Source organism: Schistocerca nitens, chromosome 8 (genome assembly GCF_023898315.1).
Source record: "Schistocerca nitens isolate TAMUIC-IGC-003100 chromosome 8, iqSchNite1.1, whole genome shotgun sequence".
NCBI lineage: Eukaryota > Metazoa > Arthropoda > Insecta > Orthoptera > Acrididae > Schistocerca > Schistocerca nitens.
In genome coordinates this window covers 420,249,474-420,277,359 of record NC_064621.1, presented here as the reverse complement: position 1 = coordinate 420,277,359, position 27,886 = coordinate 420,249,474, and the positions used below count along the sequence as shown (strand labels likewise).

General features: G+C 44.6%; 1 protein-coding gene across 1 annotated transcript in view; it reads right to left on the bottom strand.

The window, feature by feature from the left end:
* Nucleotides 1-27,886, bottom strand: part of LOC126199284 (para-nitrobenzyl esterase-like) — an 87,308-nt gene that overhangs the window by 40,788 nt on the left and 18,634 nt on the right. Inside the window, exons 3-6 of the mRNA XM_049936099.1 lie at nucleotides 24,733-24,994; nucleotides 16,799-16,984; nucleotides 11,885-12,102; nucleotides 5,982-6,147 (exon numbers count right to left, since the gene is read on the bottom strand). Of these exons, the coding sequence (XP_049792056.1) occupies nucleotides 5,982-6,147; nucleotides 11,885-12,102; nucleotides 16,799-16,984; nucleotides 24,733-24,994 (832 nt within the window). The remainder of the gene's footprint in view (nucleotides 1-5,981; nucleotides 6,148-11,884; nucleotides 12,103-16,798; nucleotides 16,985-24,732; nucleotides 24,995-27,886) is intronic.

The window sequence follows — 27,886 nt, the reverse complement described above, 5'->3', positions numbered from 1 at the left end:
ACTGGACCTGATGGTTGCGCGTCTCGACCACATGACGCCAGAGGAAGTCCTCCTCTATGGTGACTTCACCGGCCGCTGTGACCGAGCCGTTCTAGGCGCTTAAGTCCGAAACCACGCTGCTGCTACGGTCGCATGTTCGAATCCTGCCTCGGGCATGGATGTGTGTGATGTCCTTAGGTTAGTTAGGTTTAAGTAGTTCTAAGTTCTAGGGGACTGATGACCTCAGATGTTAATTCCCATAGTGCCCAGAGCCATTTGAACCATTTGAAATACACCAACGCGTGTTATGGCGAGGTAGCAACGCACGTCGTCGAGGCGCCGACATCAAACTCGGTACGGGAGTCTGAATAAGGAATGTTATTGATTACTGAGCTCTTCTGATTCCGCGCTAGCCGTGTTACTAGTAGGAAGCAGCCAACCCACCTCGACGCTCCACAGGCGCACAGCAACTAAACTGCGTCATTTTTCATCATTTGTGCAATGCACATTTCTGCACATTTGATTTCTGCACCAATTCTGGAGTGTGCGGACGATTCCATTTCAAATCGGAAGAAAAATTGGAAAATATACCATCTATTTTGAAAACTGGGAAAGGAAAATGCTAGGCCCCTATTCATTCTGTACAAATTAGCCAATTTTTATATGCAAATTACAGTCAGTTTGAAATCTATATCAATTACAATTCAGATTAAATCGAACCTAACTCGAGGAGATTGAGGGAACGCCCGCTTATTTTAAATTTAAGTAGAAGAACAGTGATAACGTGTGTGATTACTTTCTTTTCTTCTATCTATATACGTGTAGATACTCAGTTCCACGTACTGGGTATAGGATAAGCAGCAGCGAAGAATGTGCAGCTCAACAGAAGAGCTCCTGCTCACGTTGCCTTCTAGCACCGGTCTCGTAGTCAAGCATTGCGCTCTATTTGTGTTCTATCGGCTACGAACGTCTGTGGAACCTCTCCCTGGTGGAAAGATGATTTGATAAATAACATGGCCAGAGAAGCAAGTGTTGCCAACAGCCTTGCCGCAGTGGCAACACCGGTTCCCTTCATATCATCAAAGTTGAGGGCTGTCGGGCTGAACTAGAACTTGGATGGGTGACCATACGGTCTACCGAGCGCTGTTGGCAAGCTGGGTGCACCCAGCTGCTTGATTGAGTAGCTCCAGATCCGGTCTCGTAAACTGATATACGGCCGGTAGAGCGGTGTGCTGATCACATGCCCCTTCATGTCCGCATCCACTGACGCCTATGATCTGAGAATAACACGGTGGCCGTTCGGTACCGGTGGCCCTTCATGGACTGTTGGGCTGTTCGGGCAATTGCTTTAGAGAAGCAAGTGCAGTTCAACTGAGGAATCGCTCCAACAACCCTGTTCCGTCGCCTCTGGTGCCACTCTCATAGCCAGGCATTGCGGTATCAGCTTTCTGGAGGGGCACTCTGGACGTTTTTGGACCTATGAACTTCTGTGAAACCTTTCCCTTGTGGAAATAGGATTTGGTAAATAACATGTCCAGCTTTTAGAACGATTGTCAAGAGAAAATTTTTTAGAAGAGATAGCGATCTCGAAAGCTTTCTGAAACACAGAAGCAATCCCTTGGAATGAAGGGCCGGCCGCGGTGGTCTAGCGGTTCTGGCGCTGCAGTCCGGAACCGCGGGACTGCTACGGTCGCAGGTTCGAGTCCTGCCTCGGGCATGGGTGTGTGTGATGTCCTTAGGTTAGTTAGGTTTAAGTAGTTCTAAGTTCTAGGGGACTTATGACCTAAGATGTTGAGTCCCATAGTGCTCAGAGCCATTTGAACCATTTTTGGAATGAAGGTCACACGCTTTATCCGCCTGCTCGGCACCTAGCCCCACATTTTTACTTTTTTTCTCTTGATATGCCCCACGCTAGAAAATTGCGCCCAGAAAGTGCCAAATAGTAGCAAACTTGATTGCCTAGAGAACGGTGACGTAAAATTTTTAGACGCAAGTTTCTGGAAGAGAGGCTTCTGTACACATTTTTCCCACGGTGGTGGAAGTATAGCGGGTCTGGTTAATTTTTTCCTTGATGGAAGAAAAACTTTACCTTTCTGATTGGCTGTTGCTTCTTGAGACGCTGGAGATCTCCACAGGACTGACGCACTCTGCTCTTTTACTTCACATCAGATTGTGCTCGGAGTAGAGCGACTTCAGGCTTTGCTTCGAAAGGAGAACTTTGGCCTCTGTTTGCAGTGTCACTTCGCGCCTTACGTTCGATAGAGGCACTTCAGGTTCCGTACGCAGGTGGGACACTTCGCGATCACGACGCTCCAGGCGGAATCTTCACCAGCAGACTGCTGGGTCAGACCTCGTCCGAGGGCGATGCAGCAGCGGCGCTCGCACAGTCGCACTAAGCGAACCTTGCGCGCCTCCCACGGCCAGACATTCACTCTCACCAGCGATGGTGAGATTTACTGGCAGTATATCTACATCTACATCTACATCATACTCCGCAAGCCACTTAATGGTGTGTGGCAGAGGGTACTTTCGGAGTCACTATCTGATCCCTCCAGCCCTGTTCCACTCGCGAATAGTGTGTGGGAAGAATGATTGTCGGTAAGCCTATGTATTGGTTCTAATGTCTGGAATTTTCTCCTCGTGGTCAATGCGCGAGATGTATGTGGGGGGAAGTAATATGTCGTCAGACTCCTCCTGAAAAGTACTGTCCCGAAATTTCGGTAGTAAATCTCTCTGTGATGTACATCTCTCTTGTAACGTCTGCCAGTGGAGTGTGTTTAGCTTTGCCGTAACGCTCTCTCGCAGCTAAACGATCCCGTAACGAAACGCGCCGCTCTTCGTTGGATCTTCTCTATGTCCTCTGTCCGTCCTACCTGGTAGAGATCCCAGGTAGATGAACAGTACTCAAGAATCGGGCGAACAGGGGCCTACACCGGAGGTATAGGTCGCAATGAATTTAATATGCGTCAGTAATTGCGCAGTTAAGCTATACCGCGGCTCTGGGGCTCTCACAGTTCCACAACAGGGTCACTCGTATTCCAAACATGAATGCAATCACTACCCTCGATTTGCTGATTTGAGTCAGTTAAAATTTGACGATAGGTTGCCGCAAAACATCAGCAACAGGCGATCGACAGCAGGCTCGTCATGATTCATGTGTGCTGGCGTTGTTTGTATATACTTTTCTTTTCCTTCTACGCCTCCTAATTCAAGACACCATTAAAAAGTTTACTAATCCGGTTTTAAATCAACTGGTGAACAATATGGCATTAAAAAATGGAATTGAGCGTATGGCAACATTGGCCGGGAGGCCCCATTCGGGGAAGTTCGGCCTCCAAGTAGCAAGTGTTATTTCATTCGACGCCACTTTGGGCGACTTGTGCGCCGGTGATGAGGACGAAACGATGATGAGGACAAAGCAACACCCAGTCCACGAGCGCAGAAATATCCAACCTGGCCGGAAATCGAACCCGGCCCGCTTGCATGAGAGGTAAGCACGGTACCACTCAGCTAAGCAGGCGGACAATATGGCATAATTTGTAATCCGTTTTAAACTATGGTTTTGCATGATTTGTAATCCGTTTTAAATCGTGGTTTTTAGAAAAATATGAAAAACGAGAAAACTCACATTAAATTTAAGTTCTGAGAATTTTAGTTTGAATAGTTTCTGAGCTACGAATGTCAGAATCGCGTCATTTTATTAAATTACGGTAACTTTAACCCTTAATAAAACCGGAAGCACTTTTTTATCACAGCTGTGATTTTTCAAAGGATATTAATGTAAAGTCTCGTGTAGATGATAGAAAACCGAACCCACAAAAATGCATGGTCTCCTGCTATCCGAAATTAAATGGAACAGCTCGTATTTGGTTTAACCGCAAATACACTACATTTGCACCTGACAACTCGCGTTATGTGCGAAATATGGCACAAGACAACTGGCGATAACCATCAATGGATCCAACTGAGTGATGCACCACTTTGTTGCTGTGTCAAGTATCGCGTGGCACCAACAGCAAAATTCCCGTTTTCTAAACCGGTGTAATTTCACAGGTGCAATAGTGTTTGCTCTTAATGGCGTCAGGCTCACTTAAATATGTTCATTCAATCCCACCGTTTTGGATGCTGTTAGACAAGGGATACTATTCTGGCGTTGTTGACTTCGATGTCTTCCTTCTTCTGATGCTGGTTTAACGTTCATAGCTAATTATCCTTATGTCAGCTTGAGCATATCAGTTGTTTCAGAGATAGGCTACTTTGGACGCAGTATTATCGACAGTGGCTTGTACCCATAGTAACTCTCTAACAACACAATGAGACACACCACATAAGCTTATAAGATAACAACATATTTCCTTCTCTTCCATTATTGTTCAGGCCACAGCAACAGACGCATTTCAGAGTGCTGTTTCTCCTACCTTCTGATTTTAGGGGTAAGTAAGCACGGACGATCCTGAGAAGCTGAAGAAACAAGAAAGGACACCAAGTTTAGTGATCATAGGGTACTGACTTGGAGGCACGACCACGCATCTGCGAACAGTGTACATTAATGTATAAGAGTATTTACATCTTTTGTATAGTTTTTTGTGAATTTGTCGGTTACTCATATCAAATTAGTCGTCACGATAATTGTGAATGATTGTCTTCATTATTCCCGATGTATGGGCCATTATAGCGCTCAATAAAAGAAAACGCTAGTTAATTGTGGCCAGATAGCATCTAGCAAATTTCTTCGGAGCGCCCAGTGCTGTGTGAAAAGTGAGTGACCAACGAACTGGAAAGGACACTCTACCTACTGTGACTAAGGACATTGTGTCAAGACAGAAGGTGAGTGCAAATTAAAATTTTACAACGTATCGCTCACATGTATATGTCCATTGGTGACACAGCACGTGAAATGTAGACCTATTACAACCAGTTACCCTCTCACGTTTTTGACAAAAATCTCACATGGGATTATTTCAGAGAGTACTTTGTAGTAAGCTCGATTTAAAGAAAGTATTTTCTTTATACGAGGTTTATTCGGAAAGTAAGGAACGATCGGTAGCGAAATGGAAACCACAGTGAAACTCCGATGAAGTTTTGCACAGGTGTGTTGGGCAGTGTCTCTAGTATGAACGTGGATCCCGTTACATAAAGATTCTTAGAACAATAGTGTCTCCCGCCAAGTACGAGGGCCTGGTGATGAATTTCGCCTGAAGTTAGGCAGCCAACATTACATAACTGTCGTGCCTTTTCTTCTTCAAGACAATTCTCAGCCGCATTCTGCAGGGGCAATGAAGATGCTCCTGCATCGTTTTCAATTGTAAATGTTTGACTACGCACAATACAGCCCGTAATTGTCTCCCTCTGAGTTTCATCACTGCTCACATGAACCGCTGGCTATTAAGACAACATTTTGGCACAGACAACGAGCAGTAGGCCAGCGCAGAGAATTGGCGGAAAGCACTGGTGGCTGCCTTCTATAACGTGGGTATTGGAAAGTTCTTACAACGCTACGACAAAAGTCTAAGTCGGATCGGCGACTATGGAGATAAGTAGCTGGAGGTTGTAGCTAACTGTTGCAAATAAAACAGTTTTGATTTTCACTGTGGTTTCCATTTCGCGACCTATCGTTCCTTACTTTCTGAATAACCCTCGTATTAACGTTAATAGATAACAAGAAATAAATACTGGCAAATAACCATAGGAGTAAACCAACACCTGTACCGCGAAATTATTCTAAATGTGTTGCGATTAAAAGGAACAGAATCTCGAGAGCATCCTTGCGTTGACAACAGAACTAGTGCCTGAAACGGGGCGGTTGCCTCCATATCCCCAGAAAGTCACTTCAGCTCGGAATGAGTATACGCTTATGTGTGTAGGTGCTGCATTCCTCCCCACTTTGCACCAACCAACAAGGGTGTTCCCATGAGACGGAGCATTCCAGTATCACAGTAATGGTTGTTGTCAAGAATGATGGATCACTTGTGTCTGTGCAGGTTACGGGTTTTGGTACGTACTGGCAACAAAGACGGACCCGTCAGCGGATGTGACGCCGGTCATGACGGGGACTTGGTTGTAGCGGCCCTCCATGAGAATGCTGATCGGTGACTCAGTAACCACTGCCGACGCTGACGGTGACTCAATAACGGGTTGCCACGCCACGGGGCTGAGACGTCGTTTTTCCTGTAACAAACGGACATGCCCAAATTATTGTCAGTTTTCTCGTAGATTGCAAGTACGCAGCACTCAGTGACCCAGAAGAACCACACCCAGGTACTGCAGGGATGCAGATGGTAATTTAATGGCATAAAAATCCATTTCATAATTAGTGTGAACTACTGTAGTTCAGATCTTGGCAATAGTCATGTTCAATAACAGTGATGCAATTTTTCAAGATTTCAGTATGCGACGGAAAACTTTACCCGCCCATGCACTTGAATAAAATATTTCATTTCTACATGAAGGTTTGGCACATTGCTTAGACGTCTATTCACCTGTTAGGACTAACAACGATGGTGTGGCACGCAGGACCTGAAGAAACGGTTAGGATTATAATCTAAATATTGTGCTAAATTAAAATGACGAACACGTCTTCATATCGAGAAAATGTCTTAATGGTAGTGGAAGATGGTGGAACAGATTTAACACGAAATGGAATGTCCGAAAATAGTCCCCAGCAGCCTAAATTGATCACGATCATCAGAATCACACAGGAACTGAGAGAGGAATAAATATTTTAACGAGAAGGAATATAGCAATTAAATTTGATGTGTAGCAAAGTCAAAATAAAAGAGAGGTTCAAGCGTGGGGCTAAAATTTAGGGTGAAAGGGTGTCAAAGTTAAGATTAGCTGATGACTTTGTTACCCTCAGTGACAGTGTTGAAGAATTAGAGGACCTGTTGAATGGAATGAAAGTATAATTAGAACAAAATATGGATTGAAGGCAAATCGAAGAAAGACGAAAGTAATGAGAAGTAGGAGAAATGAGAACAGCGAGAGACTTAACGTCGGAGTTGGTGAGACAAAGTACATGAAGTTAAGAAATTCTGCGTCCTAGGTCGCAAAATAATCGTGGTCTTAATTTGAGAAAGAAATTTTCCAGAACAGCGTCTGGAGCACAGCATTATATGGCAGTGAGGCATGGACTGTGGGAAAACCTGGACAGAAGAGACTCGATGCATTTGAGGCAGAAGAGAATCGAAGCATTTGAGATATGGTGCTACAGAAGAATTTTAAAAATTAGGTGGACTGAAAAGGTAAGCAATGAGAATGAGGAAGTTCTCTGGGGAATCAGCAAGGAAAGGAATATATGAAAAACACTAACAATAAAAAAGTACTAGCTGATATAACATCTCTTAACATATCAAGAAATATCTTCCATGGTACTAGAAGGCGCTATAGAGGGCAAAAACTGTAGAGGAAGACAGAGACTGGGATACGTCCCGCAAAAAACTGAAGATGTAGGTTGCTAGTGCTACTCTGAGATGAAAAGGTTAGCACAGGAAATCGTGGACGGACCGTGTCAAACCAGTCAGAACACAGCTGGCAAAAAAAAAAAGAAAAAGAAGTGTTCGCTTGGAAACAGAACATTACTGAAAAGCTCTATCAGTGAACAATAATTGCAATCAGTAACACCGTCATTCAATTTAGTTCTACTGTGAACTTTGCAACTAGGATATGTGAATGTTGTGAGACCAGTATTGTGATATCTTTGTAGACAAATCTAAAAAAAGGCATATCACAAAACCAATAGCAAATGGGCTATCTGATCATTACATGCAGAATCACGTGCTAAATGTTGAAACTTGTCATGATTAAAAATCTATAAAATCGAGTACAGGAGGGTAATAAATCAGTCAAAAATTGAGAAATTCAAGAAATTCCTCTAAGACATGAATGGATAGATGTTTACGATACTTCTGACTCAAATGGCAAATACAAAGCATTCATTAATAAGTTACTTCCACTTTTGAAAAATTATTTTCACCTAAAGGTAATTAAAATCACACAAGTGAAAAAAATAAACAATGGATTACACAATGAATAAAGATGTGGGACAAAAAGGAGACTGTATCTAGTCTCTGGAACAGCTTTAATGTTAGCATTGTAATGTGTTACAAAGAATACTGCCAAATATTGAAGCAAGTAATCCAGAATTTGAAGCAGCTTTGTTACGACAAAAAGATAATTACATCAGGTAGCAAAATAAAAACTATGTGGGACATAGGGTGCCAAAAAAGAAGTGGAAAAGATAGCTCTAAAAATAAATGATACATTGGTATCAAGTGCATCTAGTGATGCAAACCTCTTAAACAAGTACTTTATTTCTGCTATTGACAGCTTGGTCTTGTCAAGTTAGGTGAAAAGTACAATGGAGTATCTGAGACCAGTCTTCAAAAATATTTTCATTAAAATGGGACTGATACTCAAGCCTCCCAAAGAAGTAGCATCCATCATAAAATCCTTAAAATTTAAGTGTTCTGGTGGGTATTATAACATATCAACGAAGTTAATCACAGAGTGCTCATGTGAGTTGCATTCTATCTTAAGTTATTTGTATAATCAGTCTCTTATCAGTGGAACATTTCCAGACAGGCTAAAATATGCTGAAGTTGAGCCTCTTTACAAGAAGGAAGATAAAGAGATACCATCAAACCATCGACCAATTTAACTTTTGCCAGCTTTTTCAAAAATATTTGAAAACGTTGTGTTCAGCATCTCCTTAAGCCCTGACTACAAATAATATATTGTCCTAGTCACAGGTTGTGTCTTTTAAGCATTCTGGTACAGAGAAATCTATTTACACTTACGGTGAGAATGTACTTAATTCGTTAGATAATAAATTAGAGGCTACTGTCATTTTCAGTGACTGGTCAAAAGCCTTTGACTGTGTGAACCACAGCATTCTCGTAAGTGAATTAGTATATTATGATTTCACTGGCAATGCTGCGAAATGAGTCGTATCTGACAAACAGGAGTAAAAGGGTGTCATTGCGAAATACCTGTGCAGTACGCAGCCAGTCTTCATCTATTTGGGTATTAATTACGTGTGGTGTTCCTCAAGATTCCATCTTGCTTCCATTGCTTTTCGTTGTGGATATTAATGACCTCTCATCTGTTACATTGCCAGATAGTAAGTTTATTTTGTTTGTAGATGATACAAACATTGCAGTAAGTAGCGAGTCAAGAATATATTTAGAAATGGCTGCTATTCAAATGCTCACGGACATTAATAAGTGATTTAAAGCTAATTCACTGTTATTAAACATTGAAAGGAACCGCTATATGCAGTTCAGAACCAGTAACAGATTTTCTTCCCACATGCGTAAACATATGAAGACATGCAGATCGAAGAGGTTGACAATGTTATATTTCTGAGACTGCAGCTCGATAATAAATTCAGTTGGGAAAGGCATACCACAGAATTGCTGAAGCACCTGAACAAGTCAGTATTTGCTGTGAGAATGATGTCAGATGTAGGGCATATAAATATAAAAAGCTTGCATACTTTCTTTACTTTCATTCTATTATGCCATGTGCGATCATATTCCGGGTTACTCATCAAACTGATAAAAAGTTTTCAACGTGCAAAAGAGTGCAAAAACAATCATTTGTGATGTAAATTCAAGAACATGATGTAGACCGTTGTTCAAGGACTGTATTCTAACATCTGCTTCTCAGTATATTTATACCTTAATCAATTTTGTTGCGAGCAATATATCTCTATTTGTAACCAGTAGATCAATACATACTATCAATATTATGAATACGAACAATCTACAAAAATACCTACAACAACGTCCCTTGGTCCAACAAGGGTTCCATTACTGAAGAACACGCATTTTCAATAAATTGCCAGCAGCGATTAAAAACTTTGTTTCAGGTAAAGCACGGCGTAAATGTAGTTTAAAAGACTTTTTGACAGGCAATTCTTCTACTCTATAGATAGATATCTTAAGAAGGACTGTTAGACCAGCTTGAGTAAAAAGGTCTGTTTGATTTATTTCTGACAGCACTTGGATACAACAGTCCAGATTAGATATTTTGTGTATGATTAATTTATTAAAAATACATAACAGTGTCTCATTCTGACAGTGTATTAATTCTGTAAACATTAGCAATTCTAGTTTACTGTATCTATTTTGACAGTCTCCTGATAAATGATCGGGGAGTAAGGATTATATTCAAATGTTTCATGTTTTTTATGTTATACTTTCTGACATGTTCCACACACACGAGAATCATCTGAATTTAGGATCTATGGAACGAAAACTGAATCTAATCTAATCCAACACATCAGTATCGTTCGAGGCAAAAATAAGAGACGCTACACAACAGTAATTAAACCGGAAGCATGATACGGATCTGAATAACTAACACTGAATAAAAGAGGTGAACAAGAGGAACTGGAAAATAAGAAAGGGAAACAATCAGAAAAATCTTCAGATCACAGAAGAACAAAGGTAATAACTGGACGAAGAGGAGAAATTAAGATCCCAAAAACCAAAACCTGGGAGTGTGATATCAAATGAACAGAAATAGTCCATCAGCAAAAACATGAAGAAGTTCTGGGAAGATAAGATGAAAAAGACAATATCTCAGTCCTTGAATCTAAGCGTTCCATAAATGGCCAAATTCTATTTTTTTTAAAATGGTCTGCCTACGTAACTGAGTGGTCAGTACAAGTGGACACCATGTGGAGGACCTGGGATAGATTTTCGATTCCCAGTACTGCCAACGATTTTTCCTTAGTGGGAGGACTGGCACGCAGTGCACTCCATGTTATGATGCCATTTGAGGAGCTACCTGAATGAGAAGTAGCAGCTCTGTCTGTTAAGTTGGCAAGACGGCCGGTACAGCAGTATGCTGACCACATGCAGCTCCACGCTGCATCCGCATGACGCCGAATGGCAGAAAGTGACACGGTGGCCGACCGAAATCCCTAGGACCTTCAAGGTCTAGACTAGGAGCTAGTTTTACATGTATAATACGCCCAAGAATCAAAAGGGAACAATAAAAATGAAAGAACAGCAACGAAGTAAGACATGGATAAAGTCTTTCGCCTGTACTGTTCGATGTAAACATCGAAGAAGCAACGATAGAAATAAAAGCTCAAGGGTGAGATGATATAAATGATAAGACTCGCTGATGAAATTGTTACCCCCAGGGAAAATCAAAAATAATTACAAGACGCAGTGAACAGCGTAAACAGTATAATGCGTACAGAATATAGATTAAGAGTGAGAGTGGGATGATATAAAGAGTGAGATGATATAAATGATAAGATTCCCTGATGAAATTGTTATTCTCGGTGAAAATGAAAAATAATTGAAACACTCGCTAAACAACACGAACAGTCTAATGCGTACAGAATATGGATTAAGAATAAACACAAGAAACACGAAAATATTGACGTTTAGTCGCAACGAGATTAGTGAGAAACTTAACATCGAATCTGGTGAAATAGGAAGTAGACTAAGTTAAGGAATCCTGTTACCTTGGAAGCAAAGCAACACGTGGCGTACGAAGCAAGGACGACATAAAAAGTATATTAACAAAGTGAGAATACCTGACGAAGAGAACTCTGCTAGTATCAAAAATCGGCCTTAGCCTGAGGAAGAAGTGTCTGATGATGTACGTTTGGAGCACAGCACTATGTGCTAGTGAATCATGGACTGTGGAGAAAGCAGAACAGAATACAATCTAAGCGTTTGAAATTTGGTGCTCTATACGGATATTAAAAATTAGGTAGACTGACGGAGAATGTGGAAGTTGTCCGAAAACTCAGCGAAGAAAGGAATATATGGAAAACACAATAGAAGAAGTGACAGGATGATAGGACATGTGTGTTAAGACATCAGAGGGAAAAAAATTGAGTGCTGAATGTTCAGCAGGCAACACCCCGTCGCAACGAACTCACGAAATCAGAGAGGGCACGCGAGTCTTCGACGGTGAGGTCTTCGTGGTTGGCTGTCCTTAGGAAGGCAGCGAGGCGTTCGTCCTCTTCTGCTGCTGTGAGGTTGCCGGTCTGGAAGCCGAGCGCAGCCGCCAGTCGGTACGCCTTCTCTCGAGGCACCGGCTCCACCGTCCAGTTGGCGGACGCTTGGCCGCTCTCGATGATCACCCCGCTGAACAGGCCTGCGGACAAGCAACACATCTCGCTAACAAATTGTTTCGAAATGCAATGCAAAATTTTCAAGAGTCTGGGATTCCAGCCCGAATTTCCTGCTCGTCGCGATTAGTTGCCTTAACATTATGCTAAACACTCCTCCACGCCTGACTAACTTCTACTGTCGCAATTGTTTCCATCAATGGTATAAAAACACCTTAGCTCTTTGCCGTTCCAACTGGTTGTCCGGGGTTGGCGGTTGAGCATCCAGATCTCGGAGAATCGCGTAATAGAAGTCAACAGTGGTGCGATGCCAGTCGGCCATGTCCTTCCCGTATCTCATCAGTGTCCTCCGGATCGCCGGCTTGGCGCAGTCCAACCACCATGTCAATGTCGAGTGGTAGCGGGGAAGGCGTCGTTCTCAGGTTGTCCACGTTTCAGTGACTTGTTGGCGACACGCCAGGTCATGCAAGTGTGAGGTACTGAGTTTCCATGGCGCACGGCTGCGCCATACTGATTGCGGCGGAAGGAGGACCGTACAGATGTAAGCGCAATGGTCGGGAAAGGCCAGCGGCCAGCGTTCGGCGCCCCGTATCGCAGATCTAAGAGGTTGTGAGACATATATCCTGTCTAGTCGGCTTGCGGAATGACTTGCAAGAAAGGTATGGCCAAAATGGTCGCCGTGTTGATCTTCCCAGGTATCGTGAAGCAGGAGGTCTCGCACCACTATACGTAGCTCCTGGCATGTAGTATAGTGGGGAATCTGATCTTTAGGATGCAGAACGCAGTTAAAATCACCTCCTAGTAGGCAATGGTCATAACGCCCTAAAAACAGGGGAGCGATTTCCTGGGAATAAAACTGGGCTCTTTCATGCCGTCGGTCGGTGCCTGAGGGAGCGTAGACATTAATGATGCGTGTCCCCATGGCAGTGAGTGCCATGCCCCGAGCTGATGGAAGGAAAGCGACATCGGTCACAGAAATCCCGTGGCGGACGTAGATGGCCACCCCGTGGCCCATAGGATCACTCGCGGAGGCGTGGGCGGTATAGCCATTGATATCCGGGAGACTAGCCAAGTGAACTTCCTGCAGAAGGGCGAAATCAACATCCGAAGCCCAGAACATCTCCTGCATAAGGCGGATTTTCACCCTGGAACCGATGTTGTTGGTGTTGATGGTTGCTATCCGGTAGGCCTGGTGTCGGATTGCTGGAGGCTGGTCCACTCCACCGTCCGCGCAAGGGTGTGGGCGTCGCAGTGGAACGTTATCCCGCTGGCTCGCAGGGGAGTCTGGGGAGAGTATGATTAGTGGTGCGGCCGTGACGGCGCAGGGTCCCGTAGCGGGTCCTGCTCCTTGACCTCCTCCTCGTGCCACGCCGTGGAAGCGGAAACTGGTGTATCGTCCATTTTGTCTGCAGAAGATGCCATAATTGTGCGTGGTGTAGTGTCGCCTGTGTTACGTTCATGATTTAGTTCAGCGTCAGCACGTGGCGCAGGCACACCGATAGATGTCTCCGCGCTCATTACGTCTTCGTCAGCAGTAGCGGGTTCGGAGGCCTCGTGCTGGTCGACGGTTACGTCCTCCTCGACTTGTAACGTCTCCTCTTGGCCGGAAACGGTGCGACGTCTTCGCTTGCCACGTTTCGGAGAACGTTGTTTCCTTGTGCGACCCTCCTTGTCCGACGACGGAAGGGAGTTGCGTCGTTCTGGCAGAAAGGCCGCTGTAGGAACGATTAGCGAGTCGATCTCCATCGTGTTTCCGAGGTCAGGGTCAGCGTCTGGTTGCGCCGGCATCTTCGGAGCGGCGTCGATGGCCGGCCGAGGCGGCGGGTCGTCCGAGGCGCTCTCCGTCGGTGTCTGGTCGGGCTCGTTGGTGGCGTCGTTTGTGGTGACCGGGCGACGTTGCAAAGTCGTAAGAGAAGCTAGAGCAGCGGCATAGGTCACCGGTAGCACTGTAGGTTGCGACGTGTGTGGTTCTTCGGCAGCTGGAAGTTGCGTAATACGCCGTTGTAGGCATTCGGATCTAAGGTGGCCTTCTTTGCCGCACCCGGAACAGGTCCGAGGCTGGCCGTCGTATATAATTATTGCACGGCATCCGCCGATCTGTAAGTAGGACGGGACGTGGCTTCGGAGATCAATGGTGACCTGTCGGACCCCGTTTAGGACAGGATACGTCCGAAACTATGTCCACTTCTCCGCAATGTGGCCGTGGACTGTGCCGTATGGGCGTAGTGCCGCGACGACTTCCTCAGCAGGAAGTTCGAATGGCAATTCGAAAATGCGTATCGTTCGCATACCTAAGCCTGCGTGGTCGACGGTTACCTCCCCCACATTGCCATCAACGTGACAGAAGCGGAGCCCCTGTTTGGTCTCACGTAGTATGCGTTCGCACGCCGCGTCGTTAATGATTTTCACATAGACCGTGCTGCTCACGATGGACAAATGTATGCCGATAATATCGGTCGCCGGGATCTTCACTTCCTCTCGCAGAAAACGCTCCACCTCGAGTGCTTTGGGTCGGGCATAATCGTTGCAGAAAGTAAATCGGAGTGTTGATTTACGGTAACGGTTCGCCATGGATCGTACAAGGTAAGCCGGCACTTAAGCAACGGCCGTCAGAATGTAAACAAGGTGAGCTCGCGCGCCTCACGAAGTCAACACGTACGCGTCCGCTCTGTTGCCCTGCCGAAGGCAGACTGGTAATCACTTCCATTGACCTTTATATCCGACATGGGATTCAGTAAGATTATTTTATCTTCCTTCTGGAAGGCATTTTATTTTTTTATTTTTTTTTTTTACAAAATAACGCTTGTGAATGTGTTTCTGCCACATTCAAATAAGCTCTATAATAATTTCTGGATATAATCATCAGTTTATAGAAATTATGAAATTCTGCCGGCCGAAGTGGCCGTGCGGTTCTAGGCGCTGCAGTCTGGAACCGCGAGACCGCTACGGTCGCAGGTTCGAGTCCTGCCTCGGGCATGGATGTGTGTGATGTCCTTAGGTTAGTTAGGTTTAACTAGTTCTAAGTTCTAGAGGACTGCCGGCCGGAGTGGCCGAGCGGTTAAAGGCGATACAGTCTGGAAACGCACGACCGCTTCGGTCGCAGGTTCGAATCCTGCCTCGGGCATGGCTGTGTGTGATGTCCTTAGGTTAGTTAGGTTTAAGTAGTTATAAGCTCTAGGGGACTTATGACCACAGCAGTTGAGTCCCATAGTGCTCAGAGCCATTTGAACCATTTTCTAGGGGACTAATGACCTCAGAAGTTGAATCCCTTAGTGCTCAGATCCATTTGCCGATTTTGAAATTCTGAAAAGGTTGCTTCGTTTCAACAAAATTAATGCTTGCACCTCTGGAAACATGTTGTCAACATACTAAAATTCGAATTATAGCTCAATTGTTTAATAGGAATTTTTTTTCTAAACCATCGATTTGGATCTTTGAATCGTATAATCATATACAGATATGAAACTTCCTGGCAGATTAAAACTGTGTGCCCGATCGAGACTCGAACTCGGGACCTTTGCCTTTCGCGGGAAAGTGCTCTACCGTCTGAGCTACCGAAGCACGACTCACGCCGGGTCCTCACAGCTGTACTTCTGCCAGTATCTCGTCTCCTACCTTCCAAACTTTACAGAAGCTCTCCTGCGAACCTTGCAAAACTAGCACTCCTGAAAGAAAGGATACTGCGGAGACATGGCTTAGCCACAGCCTGGGGGATGTTTCCAGAATGAATGAAGTTTCATATCAGCGCACACTCCGCTCCAGAGAGAAAATTTCATTCTGGAAACATCCTCCAGGCTGTTGCTAAGCCATGTCTCCGCAGTATCCTTTCTTTCAGGAGTGCTAGTTCTGCAAGGTTCGCAGGAGTGCTTCTGTAAAGTTTGGAAGGTAGGAGACGAGATACTGGCAGAAGTAAAGCTGTGAGGAACGGGCGTGAGTCATGCTTCGGTAGCTCAGATGGTTGCCGGCACGATAGCTCAGCGTGTTCGGTCAGAGGGTTAGAAGCCCTCTGTAATAACAAAACAGTAAATAGATCAACGACGAACTTGAAAGGGTGTCATGGGACGTTCGCCCCGAACAAATGGAACGAACAATAAAGAACAAAATGAGATTAAAAAAAAATAAAGATGGTAGAGCGCTTGCCCGCGGAGGGCAAAGGTCCCGAGTTCAAGTCTCGGTCGGGCACACAGTTTTAATTGAAAAGAAATAAACAATGTATTTGGGGAAACTGAAGGAAATAATTTATAAGGAAAAAATCATCAGGTACACTTGCAACATCCTAAAATCGAGATCAGATTGGGACAATAATAGAAACTCCAAATCATCTGCATACAATGAACTTCTGTAAGGGCCAGCGATACAAAAGCTACGGTAAATAAAAATATGTAGTACTTCTTGTTCTCAAATATTTCTTAAATGTTGTAACATACTCATTATTTGGAGTAATTTGCAATTAGATTCGCATTTTAAATATTCAGTTGAGAATGGTAATAGGCTTACAAGCCAGACAAGGTATAGCGATTCTTGCAACTTTGTATATATCGTTTCGGGCGGTATGGTTAAAATGAGCTGAAGCACTACGAGCAAAACTGGTATGTTGTCAAGGGGTGACGCTTACATAGATAACACAGGTAGGAACTGAGTTTTGCAGCAGTCAATTAGCCACATACAACAGAACTCCAACAACTGTCTTGAACGTATATGCGGATGAGGAGATGCACTTACCTTTGGCAGCCGGCGAGAGGAGCATGTGTGACGTGGAGGCTCCACCTGCGCTCTCCCCAAAAACAGTGACCCTGTCCGGGTCGCCGCCGAAGGCGGCAATGTTGCGCTGCACCCATTGCAGGGCCATGACTTGGTCCTTGAGGCCCGCATTGCCAGTGATATCGTCGTTCTGCAGGCTCAGGAATCCTAGAGGTCATAAGCAAAGGTGCTATTATCATCGTAAGTCACCTACTCTTTTTTGTAATCACCCGAAGAAAGTGTGTCATCCGAAAAATGTCCGGAATATGTTCCCCTCTTTACATAAAACTTTAACCAAACAAATAATTTATAACACAATCTGACCAAATTTCATGAATATTCAAGAGTATCGAGTGTTTTCTTTGAGAAAAAGAAACACATGCGGGGCACAAATGAATACTTGAGTGAAACAGTCACTTCTAGAAATTTCATAATCTGATCCAGAGAACGTGTAATTGATTAATCGTATACGTAGATCATGTTTAATGAGTTCCATCTGATAGCCTAACACCTTTCCACACAAAACCTGAAATGTATAACAACCACATCGAAACACAATCTGATAAGCAGCAAACGGTCTCCGAATCTGCGCACCACCATTTATCCTCCAAGCTGTAAAGCATGCAATCAATGGAAGAAAAGTTTCTGCTCACTGAAATTTTGAAAAAGTTTATGCTGACTGTAGTTTAGCTTCCCACTGAACAACGTTACTGCTGAAGGCAGAATTCTTATTGAAGATGAGGCTTTCAAGTAAGTGCAGATAGAGAAATGAATAGTAAGACACGTAGGTACTCACATATTTGGACATGAATTTCATAGGTGATATGAGTATGAATATAGCTCATGGACTCTTAAGGCAACCTTATGGGTATTGAGAGTCAGTCTTCACCCAGCAACACAGGAAAGATGATAACTGTCTGAACATGATCACGTGACATGCAAGACCGCCATATAAGCGGTTCTAGGCGCTACAGTCTGGAACCGCGCGACCGCTGCGATCGCAGGTTCGAATCCTGCCTCGGGCATGGGTGTTTGTGATGTCCTTAGGTTAGTTAGGTTTAAGTAGTTCTAAGTTCTAGGGGACTGATGAGCACAGCAGTTAAGTCCCATAGTGCTCAGAGCCATTTGAACCATTTTTGAACCGCATATAAACAAGAAAAGAACTAAGAATAATTCCATGACTGGGTGTTGTGTGATGTCCTTAGGTTGGTTAGGTTTACGTAGTTCTAAGTTCTAGGGGACTGATGGCCATAGATGTTAAGTCCCGTAGTGCTCAGAACCATTTGAATCATTTAAGAATAATTCCAGATGCATCAGGAAATCCTGAGCACATTTAAATAAACGATAATGTGATACAGTCAATATGCCTACCGCAAAGATGAACTAATGAAAAATTGTTTTTGTACCACATACATGTAAAGCTAACTTACTCACTGAACAATGGAAGTCACGTCTGAATAGAAGCAAAAGAACCTTTAAACACATGAAAAGACAGTGGGGTGAAAAAAATCGTGGGATACCTCCTAACACCGTGTCGAACCTCTTTTAGCCTGGCGTACTGCAGCAACTCGAAATGTCATGAACTCAACATGTCGTTGAAGTCCTCTGCAGAAATATTAAGCCATGTTGCATCTATAGCAGTTTACAATTGCGGAAGTGTTGCCGCTGCAGGATTTTGTGCACGAACTGACCTCCCAATTGTGTACCATAAATGTTCGATGGGATTCGTGTCGGGCGATGTGCGTGGCCAAATCATTCGCTCGAATTGTCCGGAATGTTCTTCAAACCAATCGCGAACAGTTGTGGCCCAATGACAGAGAGCATTGTCACCCATAACATAAAGTCCATGAATGGCTGCAAACGGCCTCCAAGTAGCCTAATATGACCATTTCCAGTCAATGATCGGTTCAGTTGGACCAGAGGACACAGTTCACACCATTATGGAGCCACCACCGTCTTCTATTGACAAATTAGATCCATGGCTTCGTGTGGTCTGAGCCACAATCGAGCCCTACCATCAGCTCTAACGAACTGGAATCGGGACTCATCTGACCAGGCCACGGTTTTCCAGTCGTCTGATCACGAGCCGAGGAGATGCGCTCCAGGCGATGTAGTGCTGTCAGCAGATGCACTCGGGTTGATCGTCTGCTGTCGTACCCCACTAAAACCAGATTTCGTCTCACTAACCTAACGAATACGTTCATCATACGTCCGACATTCATATCTGCGGTTATTTCACGCATTGTTGCTTGTCTGTTAGCAGTGGCATTAGCACTGGCAACTCTATGGAGACGCCGCTGCTCTAAGGCTGTCTGCCACTGCGTCGTCCGTGGTGAGAGGGAATTCCCGAAATTTGGTACTGTCGGCACAGTCTTGAGCTGTGGATCTCGGAATATTGTATTTCGAAATGGAGTGTCCCATGCGTCTAACTCCAACTACCACTCCGCGTTCAAAGTCCGTTAATTTGCGTCGTGGCATGATCATCACGTCTAAAACCTTTTCACACGAATCACCTGAGTACAAATGACAGCTCCGTCAATTATCTGCCCTTGTACACATTGTGTACGGGGTACTATCGCCATGTATACGAGGTGTGGCTAGAAAAAAACCGGACTAGTACTGGTGAAACAATAAAACGAATGCAATAAGGCTGAAAGTCGCGTGGCCTGTCACGTGACTCTCGCTCCGCCTACTGCTCGAGTTTCATCTGCCTCCTGGACTTAGTCTGCCCGTGGCGTCTGTTTTAAGTAATTGACGTTTTGTCTGTGCGTCGGAAAATGTTGAGTGTACAGAAAGAACAGCGTGTTAACATCAAATTTTCTTTCAAACTAGGAAAATCTCCAAGTGAAACGTTTGTAATGGCTCTGAGCACTATGGGACTTAACATCTATGGTCATCAGTCCCCTAGAACTTAGAACTACTTAAACCTAACTAACCTAAGGACAGCACACAACACCCAGCCATCACGAGGCAGAGAAAATCCCTGACCCCGCCGGGAATCGAAGCCGGGAACCCGGGCGTGGGAAGCGAGAACGCTACCGCACGACCACGAGATGCGGGCAAACGTTTGTAATGTTACAACAAGTTTACGGCGATGATTGTTTATCGCGAACACAAGTGTTTGAGTGGTTTAAACGATTTAAAGATGGCCGCGAAGACACCAGTGATGACACTCGCACTGGCAGACCATTGTCAGCATAAACTGATGCAAACATTGAAAAAATCGGTAAACTTGTTCGACAAGATCGCCGTTTAACAATCAGAGCAGTGTCTGAGTTAACAGGAGTTGACAAGGAAAGCGTTAGGCAGAATCTTCATGAAACTTTCAACATGAACAAAGTGTGTTTAAAATGGTTCCAAAGTGTCTCACAATTGAACAGAAGGAACGCCGAAGAATGATTTGTTCTGACATCCTGGAAAACATTGAAAGTGATCCCACCTTCTTACAAAATGTTATTACTTGCGATGAATCGTGGTTTTTTACTTACGATCCCGAAACTAAACGCCAATCGATGCATTGGAAAACTCCTGGTTCTCCACGACAAAAAAAAGCACGAATGTCAAAATCGAAATTCAAGGCAATGATGATTGTTTTTTTTTTTTTTTTTTTTTTTTTTTGACATCAAAGGGATTGTGCACATTGATTGGGTACCAGAGGGACAAACAGTGAATCAGCATTACTACATTAGCGTCCTGGCTACCCTACGTGAGCGAATACGGAGAAAACGGAACGATTTGTGGAGAAAAAAGTCATGGATCCTTCACCAAGACAATGCCCCAGCTCACAGTGCGTTGTCAGTGAAGACGTTTTTGGCAAAACACAACATTCCCATCTTAGATCATCCACCCTACTCACCTGATTTGGCCCCCTGTGACTTTTTTCTTTTCCCTAAAGTCAAGTCAGCTTTGAAAGGAACTAGATTTGAGATTGTTGAAGCAGTAAAAGAAAAAGCGACGGAAGTAATGTATGGACTTACCGAAAATGATCTGCAGCATTGCTATGAACAGTGGAAAATTCGTATGGAGCGGTGTACAGACCGAGGAGGAGAGTTCATTGAAGGAGATAACATGAAATTGTAAATAATTGTAAATAAATGTTTTTTCCAGCATCAGTCCGGTTTTTTTCTAGCCGCACCTCGTATGTGTACAGTCGCTACCCCATGACCTTTGTCACCTCAGAGTACTGCAGGCTAATCTTACGCCAATGTGCAAAATGCATGTCGCCCTTTCACTATAATTCTTTCAGCTCGTTGCGTGAGAATAGTCATCAAAAAGTAAATCATCGAGATACCGTATCAGTTCTTAGCAAAAGGCGTGGAAGCAGCAACCAAGAACCCCATCAGAACCAGGGTAGCCTACGGAAAGTCGCCCGGAAACAGAGTCAGGAACACGATGATTTGTTCCTCATTCAACGGGGCGCACAAACGTACGATGGGGTTCGGACAGGTGTGTGATTGTCTCTTACTTACTGCCAGGAAGTACTTACTGGCAGACATGCCTTTACCATGGAAGCACTAAAAATAACGAGACTGCTCACTGGCGTTAGTGTACGCTACCGTATTGAAGCTGGCATTTGCAGGACAGCGCTGTATTTGAGTTTAGTGAATGATGCCAAATATGTGATAAAACATTGCACACACGATGACTTAACAGATGTACATAACATTCATAAGGAGCTTGTATCAGTATTGTTAGAAAAATGTGTAAAATGGTGTGGCTAGTTCAAGTGATATTGGAGATTTCAATTGTTCAGGTCCAAGTTAGTTGAATGAAAAATACGATAGAACTGTGGAAGGTAAGACGAATAAAATTATGTCATACAAAAATGAATGAAAAACTGGATAATAATCGTGAAAGACAGGCGGAGATTATGTGCGAGGAAATATTAAATAACAACCGAGAGTGAAAAAAATGAATGATAATGTCATTATCTTCCACTTCATAAGTTTCATGCAACTATCTTCAAACGAAAACTTCTCGCTCGTACGTGTAAGAAACGAACCCTACGTTCCTGAATAGGTATTTACAACTTTCTGTCTTTTGATGGAGACCTGATACAGAAAACTAGGGAACGAGAATCATTTAAGACAGACTTGATTACTCACTAGAAAGTGTAGTGAACATCCTTTCATTTTGTTCTTTGATTTCCTTTCAGTGTCTCTCATATCATATAAACCATAAGCCAGTATTCATATTCGTTCCTGGAAATGGCGGACTTGAATGCACGAAGAGTTTCCTCACTTCTCTGCATCGGTGTGGTAGCCTTTACTCGACCAGTCAAAGGCTGTGATATCTCAAACAATCAAATGGCTCTGAGCACTATGGGACTCAACTGCTGAGGTCATTAGTCCCCTAGAACTTAGAACTAGTTAAACCTAACTAACCTAAGGACATCACAAACATCCATGCCCGAGGCAGGATTCGAACCTGCGACCGTAGCGGTCTTGCGGTTCCAGACTGCAGCGCCTTTAACCGCACGGCCACTTCGGCCGGCCCTCAAACAATCGATCACCTGTTGCAGAACATCTTTCCTTCGTACTTGCGATTATAATTCCCGGAGGACTGAATAATTTGAAAGCCAACATTTTAATGAACAACTTTCAGCATATATACTCCATGTGTGAGAACTGCAAGCAATTTCAATACGCGAGAAACGAGTAATTATTCTTGACAGTAGTGCTACTCTCCTGCATCTGACTGTAGCGGGAGCTTCCGGAGCGCGTTGAACATTTTCCTTTGATATTCATTTTCGCTTAGGTATGAGGATATTTAGTCATTGTAGTATTCATTGTGGATGACATAAAGGAAACACGATGAATGTTAAATGCTACAGCAATAATTCTTCGAGAATATAAATTGTTCGAGAGAACGTTAGGAGCAAAAAGTGGGGCCTAATGTGACAATTACCACTGTTTTTCAAGTTGCTAACGTAGGCTACGGTTGTGGTGTGTAGCGTGGAGGAACAGACGGACAGCACACTGGCGACGTTGCAAAGTATTCTTTTTCTCTCTCTGCGTAGAACGCCTCACGCACAGACCTTTATACCTGCACATCATTCCAGTGGAACGAAGAAAGGCTTTCTTCCGTAGCCTGTCGCTGGAAAACATCTGTATGGTGACGAGCCTTAGGGAGATAACCGTGTTGCCTACTCCTAATGCTAGAAGAATCAGCTGTATTTGGCCGGTATTGGGAAGATACGTAGTGGTTGATCACTACACTAAGAACCAAACTCCTTGGTCACAACATCATGTAAGTGTCGAGGTCATTACAGACTTCGGGATAGAAACACCTAGAGGTTGGGGAGAGGGAGGAAAGGCAGTCCATTTAAATTCACGTAACATATCTGTATTTTTCTACAGTTTCTTGCTGTTTCATTTGTGTATCTGAATCAAATCAAAATTTATTTCCGATCGGGAAAAATTAGAAACACAAAATGCAGTTTGCTTTTTTTGTGAATGAGAAATATTGTATACGTAAATTCAAAAACTCGCCATTTCTGTACTCGCTTCGTATAATTGATTCAGATATTGAGATCCATGTTGGATGAGCAAGTCATCTTCGCGATAACTCGCAAGGGTGGAAATATATGGTATTAGAATCAAAAACGTTTCGGTACACTTGGGTCCGCAGATCAACCGTCCGGCTACCATGATTTAGGTTCCCCCGTGATTTCTTTAGATCGCTTCAGGCAAATAGCGAGATGGTTCCTTTGGAAGGACACGGCTGACTTCCTTCCCCATCCTTCCCTAATCCGATCGGACTGATGACGTCGCTGTTTGGTGCCCTTTTCCAAATCAACGAACCAACCAACCAAACCAATCGTTTGCAAGATATTTGCAAATGGATTGTTACGAGCCGCCAGTCACGTCCGTATGAAATATTGTCCTACTTAGTACGAATGTTTCAACATAGGATAACACAGGCAGCCTGTTGTAACTAACTGTTTGTTACATGGACCTAGGTTTCGACAACTATTTAAGGGTGCCTTCATCAGATTGAAATTTTGGGAAATCGTGAAATTACTTTGCGAGGAAACAATGGTCACAATTTAGAGCAGCTATACTCAAGTCAAAAATAATATGGTTTATTTTATTTTTGACTTGAGCACAGCTGCTCTTAATTGTTCAAAATGGTTCAAATGGTTCTGAGCACTATGCGACTTAACTTCTGAGGTCATCAGTCGCCTAGAACCTAGAACTAATTAAACCTAACTAACCTAAGGACATCACACACATCCATGCCCGAGGCAGGATTCGAACCTGCGACCGTAGCGGTCACGCGGTTCCAGACTGAAGCGCCTTTAACCGCACGGCCACACCGGCCGGCTCTTAATTGTGACCACTGCTTTCTCGCAATGTAATTTTACGGTTTCTCAACATTTCATTTGATGAAGACGTCCATATCAGGTGTCGAAACCTGTATCCGTGTACCAAATAGTTATTTACAACCGGTTGGCCGTATACGGGTGCTGAGAAACAGCCATGTTTAAAACTGTAGTATCTTCGATTAAGTCTCCATCAAATTAAATGAGAACCCTAAAATATACTACAACCCTCTATGCACCACTCTCGTAGCGATCGCAAGATTCGATAAATTATCGTGCACATAGAGGCGTTTAAGCAATCATTCTTCTCACGTTCCACATGTGAATGTAGCAGGTAGAACTGCTGACAAGTGGTTCAATGTAAAGTACCGTCTGCACTTTGCTTCACAATCGTTTGCACGTTAAACATGTTGTTTTAGCACAACCAATCTACCATCTCTTTGTAAAGTCGAGTTGCAGTGAGCATGACACGAGTACGTTGTTCAAATTGGTGCTATGTTGTTCAAGAACTATGAAAATGTTAAGGAATTGATCAGAGTTTTCTATGTCGTACTCGTTAGAAGTGAAGAGCCGTAATTTTCGCGAAACTTACCTATCGAGCCGACGCGGTAGTTGAAAGTGACCAGCATGACGCCCTTGTCCATGAAGTAGTCCGGCGCCTTGCCGGTGGCGCTGCCCGTGGTGAAGGCACCGCCGTAGATGTAGAACATAACGGGTAGCGGCGAGTCGTGGAACACGGGGAAGTACACGTTCAGGTAGAGGCAGTCCTCCGAGCCGACGCCGCTCTGCGGGCAGGCGGCGCTCATCGTCATCGCGTCGCGGGTGCCCGACCAGTTGGCCGCCGGCTGCGGCGCCTGCCGGAATACCACACCACCCGCGCTTGTACCAAATCACTTCCCAGCTGGCAAAATGTAGCCCAATTTCGCCAACCTGGAGGCTTAATAGAAGAGATTTAAACGATTGACCCAATTAGTACCAGTACTGATCCAATTCGGCGACAAAATAAAGGCATCGATAACAGTCTCGTAGCTTAAGTATTCTCAGCAACCGGCCGGGGTGGCCGATCGGTTCTAGGCGCTACAGTCTGAAACCGCGCGACCGCTACGGTCGCAGGTTCGAATTCTGCCTCGGGAATGGATGTGTGTGATGTCCTTAGGTTAGTTAGGTTTAAGTAGTTCTAAGTTCTAGGGGACTGATGACCTCAGAAGTTGAGTCCCATAGTGCTCAGAGCCGTTTCAACCATATTCTCAGCAATATTTTTGAAACAGTAACAAACTGCATGCATTTCGCAATGTTCTGAAACATTTTAGCCGCGCGAGATTATCCGAGCGGTCTGAGGCGCTGCGGAGGTTCGAGTCCTCCCTCGGGCATGGGTATGTGTGTTTGTCCTTAGGATAATTTAGGTTAAGTAGTGTGTAAGCTTAGGGACTAATGACCTTAGCAGTTAAGTCCCATAGGATTTCACACACACCAACATTTTAATTCGTTTTGTGTAGCGAGATGAACAACTTTCAGGAAAATTAGGAACCGCGTCATGGAATACACAGTTGTACTTGTTTTTATTGTGACACTCGATTTCGCTCACAATGTGGCCATCTTCTGGCCATAAAATACGTGTTCTATGGCCCAAGGATGGTCAGGTTGTGACCGGGTGTCATAATAAGTACAGATTCAATTCGTAAACTTTAAATAGTTTTTGCACAATAACACCACATTATATAGGTTCCTCTGTACTTCATCTTAAGGTAAACGACTATGGAAATATCACTCGCCCCAGTACAGAGATCACAGAGTCAATTATGAGATATAAACTTGGTCAGATATGTCATTTTCCATGTATTTTATTACGAAACGCACATTAATAAAAAAAATAATGCATCTAATGTTGATATGTATCTATTGTGATCGCTGGGATACGATAGGGCAAAGATAACTGTAAAGTTACTGTGAAGTAATATAAATGACACTGTTCATTTGTCGACTACTATCGAGTTTCGTGGTCACGTGTCCCATTGTGATTCGGGTGAAACTAACTTCCTCCCTTGATCTTTCGTGTGGACTCGAAATAACAGTCAACCAGTTGCGAAATATAGGTTTATTAAACCTTGACTATGGTTTCGACAGTTTTAAAACTGTCTTCCCCAGAAGATACTGTGCATAGAATCACATATTATCTACACTCCTGGAAATTGAAATAAGAACACCGTGAATTCATTGTCCCAGGAAGGGGAAACTTTATTGACACATTCCTGGGGTCAGATACATCACATGATCACACTGACAGAACCACAGGCACATAGACACAGGCAACAGAGCATGCACAATGTCGGCACTAGTACAGTGTATTTCCACCTTTCGCAGCAATGCAGGCTGCTATTCTCCCATGGAGACGATCGTAGAGATGCTGGATGTAGTCCTGTGGAACGGCTTGCCATGCCATTTCCACCTGGCGCCTCAGTTGGACCAACGTTCGTGCTGGACGTGCAGACCGCGTGAGACGACGCTTCATCCAGTCCCAAACATGCTCAATGGGGGACAGATCCGGAGATCTTGCTGGCCAGGGTAGTTGACTTACACCTTCTAGAGCACGTTGGGTGGCACGGGATACATGCGGACGTGCATTGTCCTGTTGGAACAGCAAGTTCCCTTGCCGGTCTAGGAATGGTAGAACGATGGGTTCGATGACGGTTTGGACGTACCGTGCACTATTCAGTGTCCCCTCGACGATCACCAGTGGTGTACGGCCAGTGTAGGAGATCGCTCCCCACACCATGATGCCGGGTGTTGGCCCTGTGTGCCTCGGTCGTATGCAGTCCTGATTGTGGCGCTCACCTGCACGGCGCCAAACACGCATACGACCATCATTGGCACCAAGGCAGAAGCGACTCTCATCGCTGAAGACGACACGTCTCCATTCGTCCCTCCATTCACGCCTGTCGCGACACCACTGGAGGCGGGCTGCACGATGTTGGGGCGTGAGCGGAAGACGGCCTAACGGTGTGCGGGACCGTAGCCCAGCTTCATGGAGACGGTTGCGAATGGTCCTCGCCGATACCCCAGGAGCAACAGTGTCCCTAATTTGCTGGGAAGTGGCGGTGCGGTCCCCTACGGCACTGCGTAGGATCCTACGGTCTTGGCGTGCATCCGTGCGTCGCTGCGGTCCGGTCCCAGGTCGACGGGCACGTGCACCTTCCGCCGACCACTGGCGACAACATCGATGTACTGTGGAGACCTCACGCCCCACGTGTTGAGCAATTCGGCGGTACGTCCACCCGGCCTGCCGCATGCCCACTATACGCCCTCGCTCAAAGTCCGTCAACTGCACATACGGTTCACGTCCACGCTGTCGCGGCATGCTACCAGTGTTAAAGACTGCGATGGAGCTCCGTATGCCACGGCAAACTGGCTGACACTGACGGCGGCGGTGCACAAATGCTGCGCACCTAGCGCCATTCGACGGCCAACACCGCGGTTCCTGGTGTGTCCGCTGTGTCGTGCGTGTGATCATTGCTTGTACAGCCCTCTCGCAGTGTCCGGAGCAAGTATGGTGGGTCTGACACACCGGTGTCAATGTGTTCTTTTTTCCATTTCCAGGAGTGTATATCCGATGTGGAAGCTGTTGGCTCTTTCTAGTACATGTGCATGTCGCGCGCTAATAACCATTTTAAAAATACGTGATTAAAAAGAAGTAGCTCCCTACTGTGGAGCTTCGTCTTAAAACATTTTAAAGACAAAACTCTACAGTA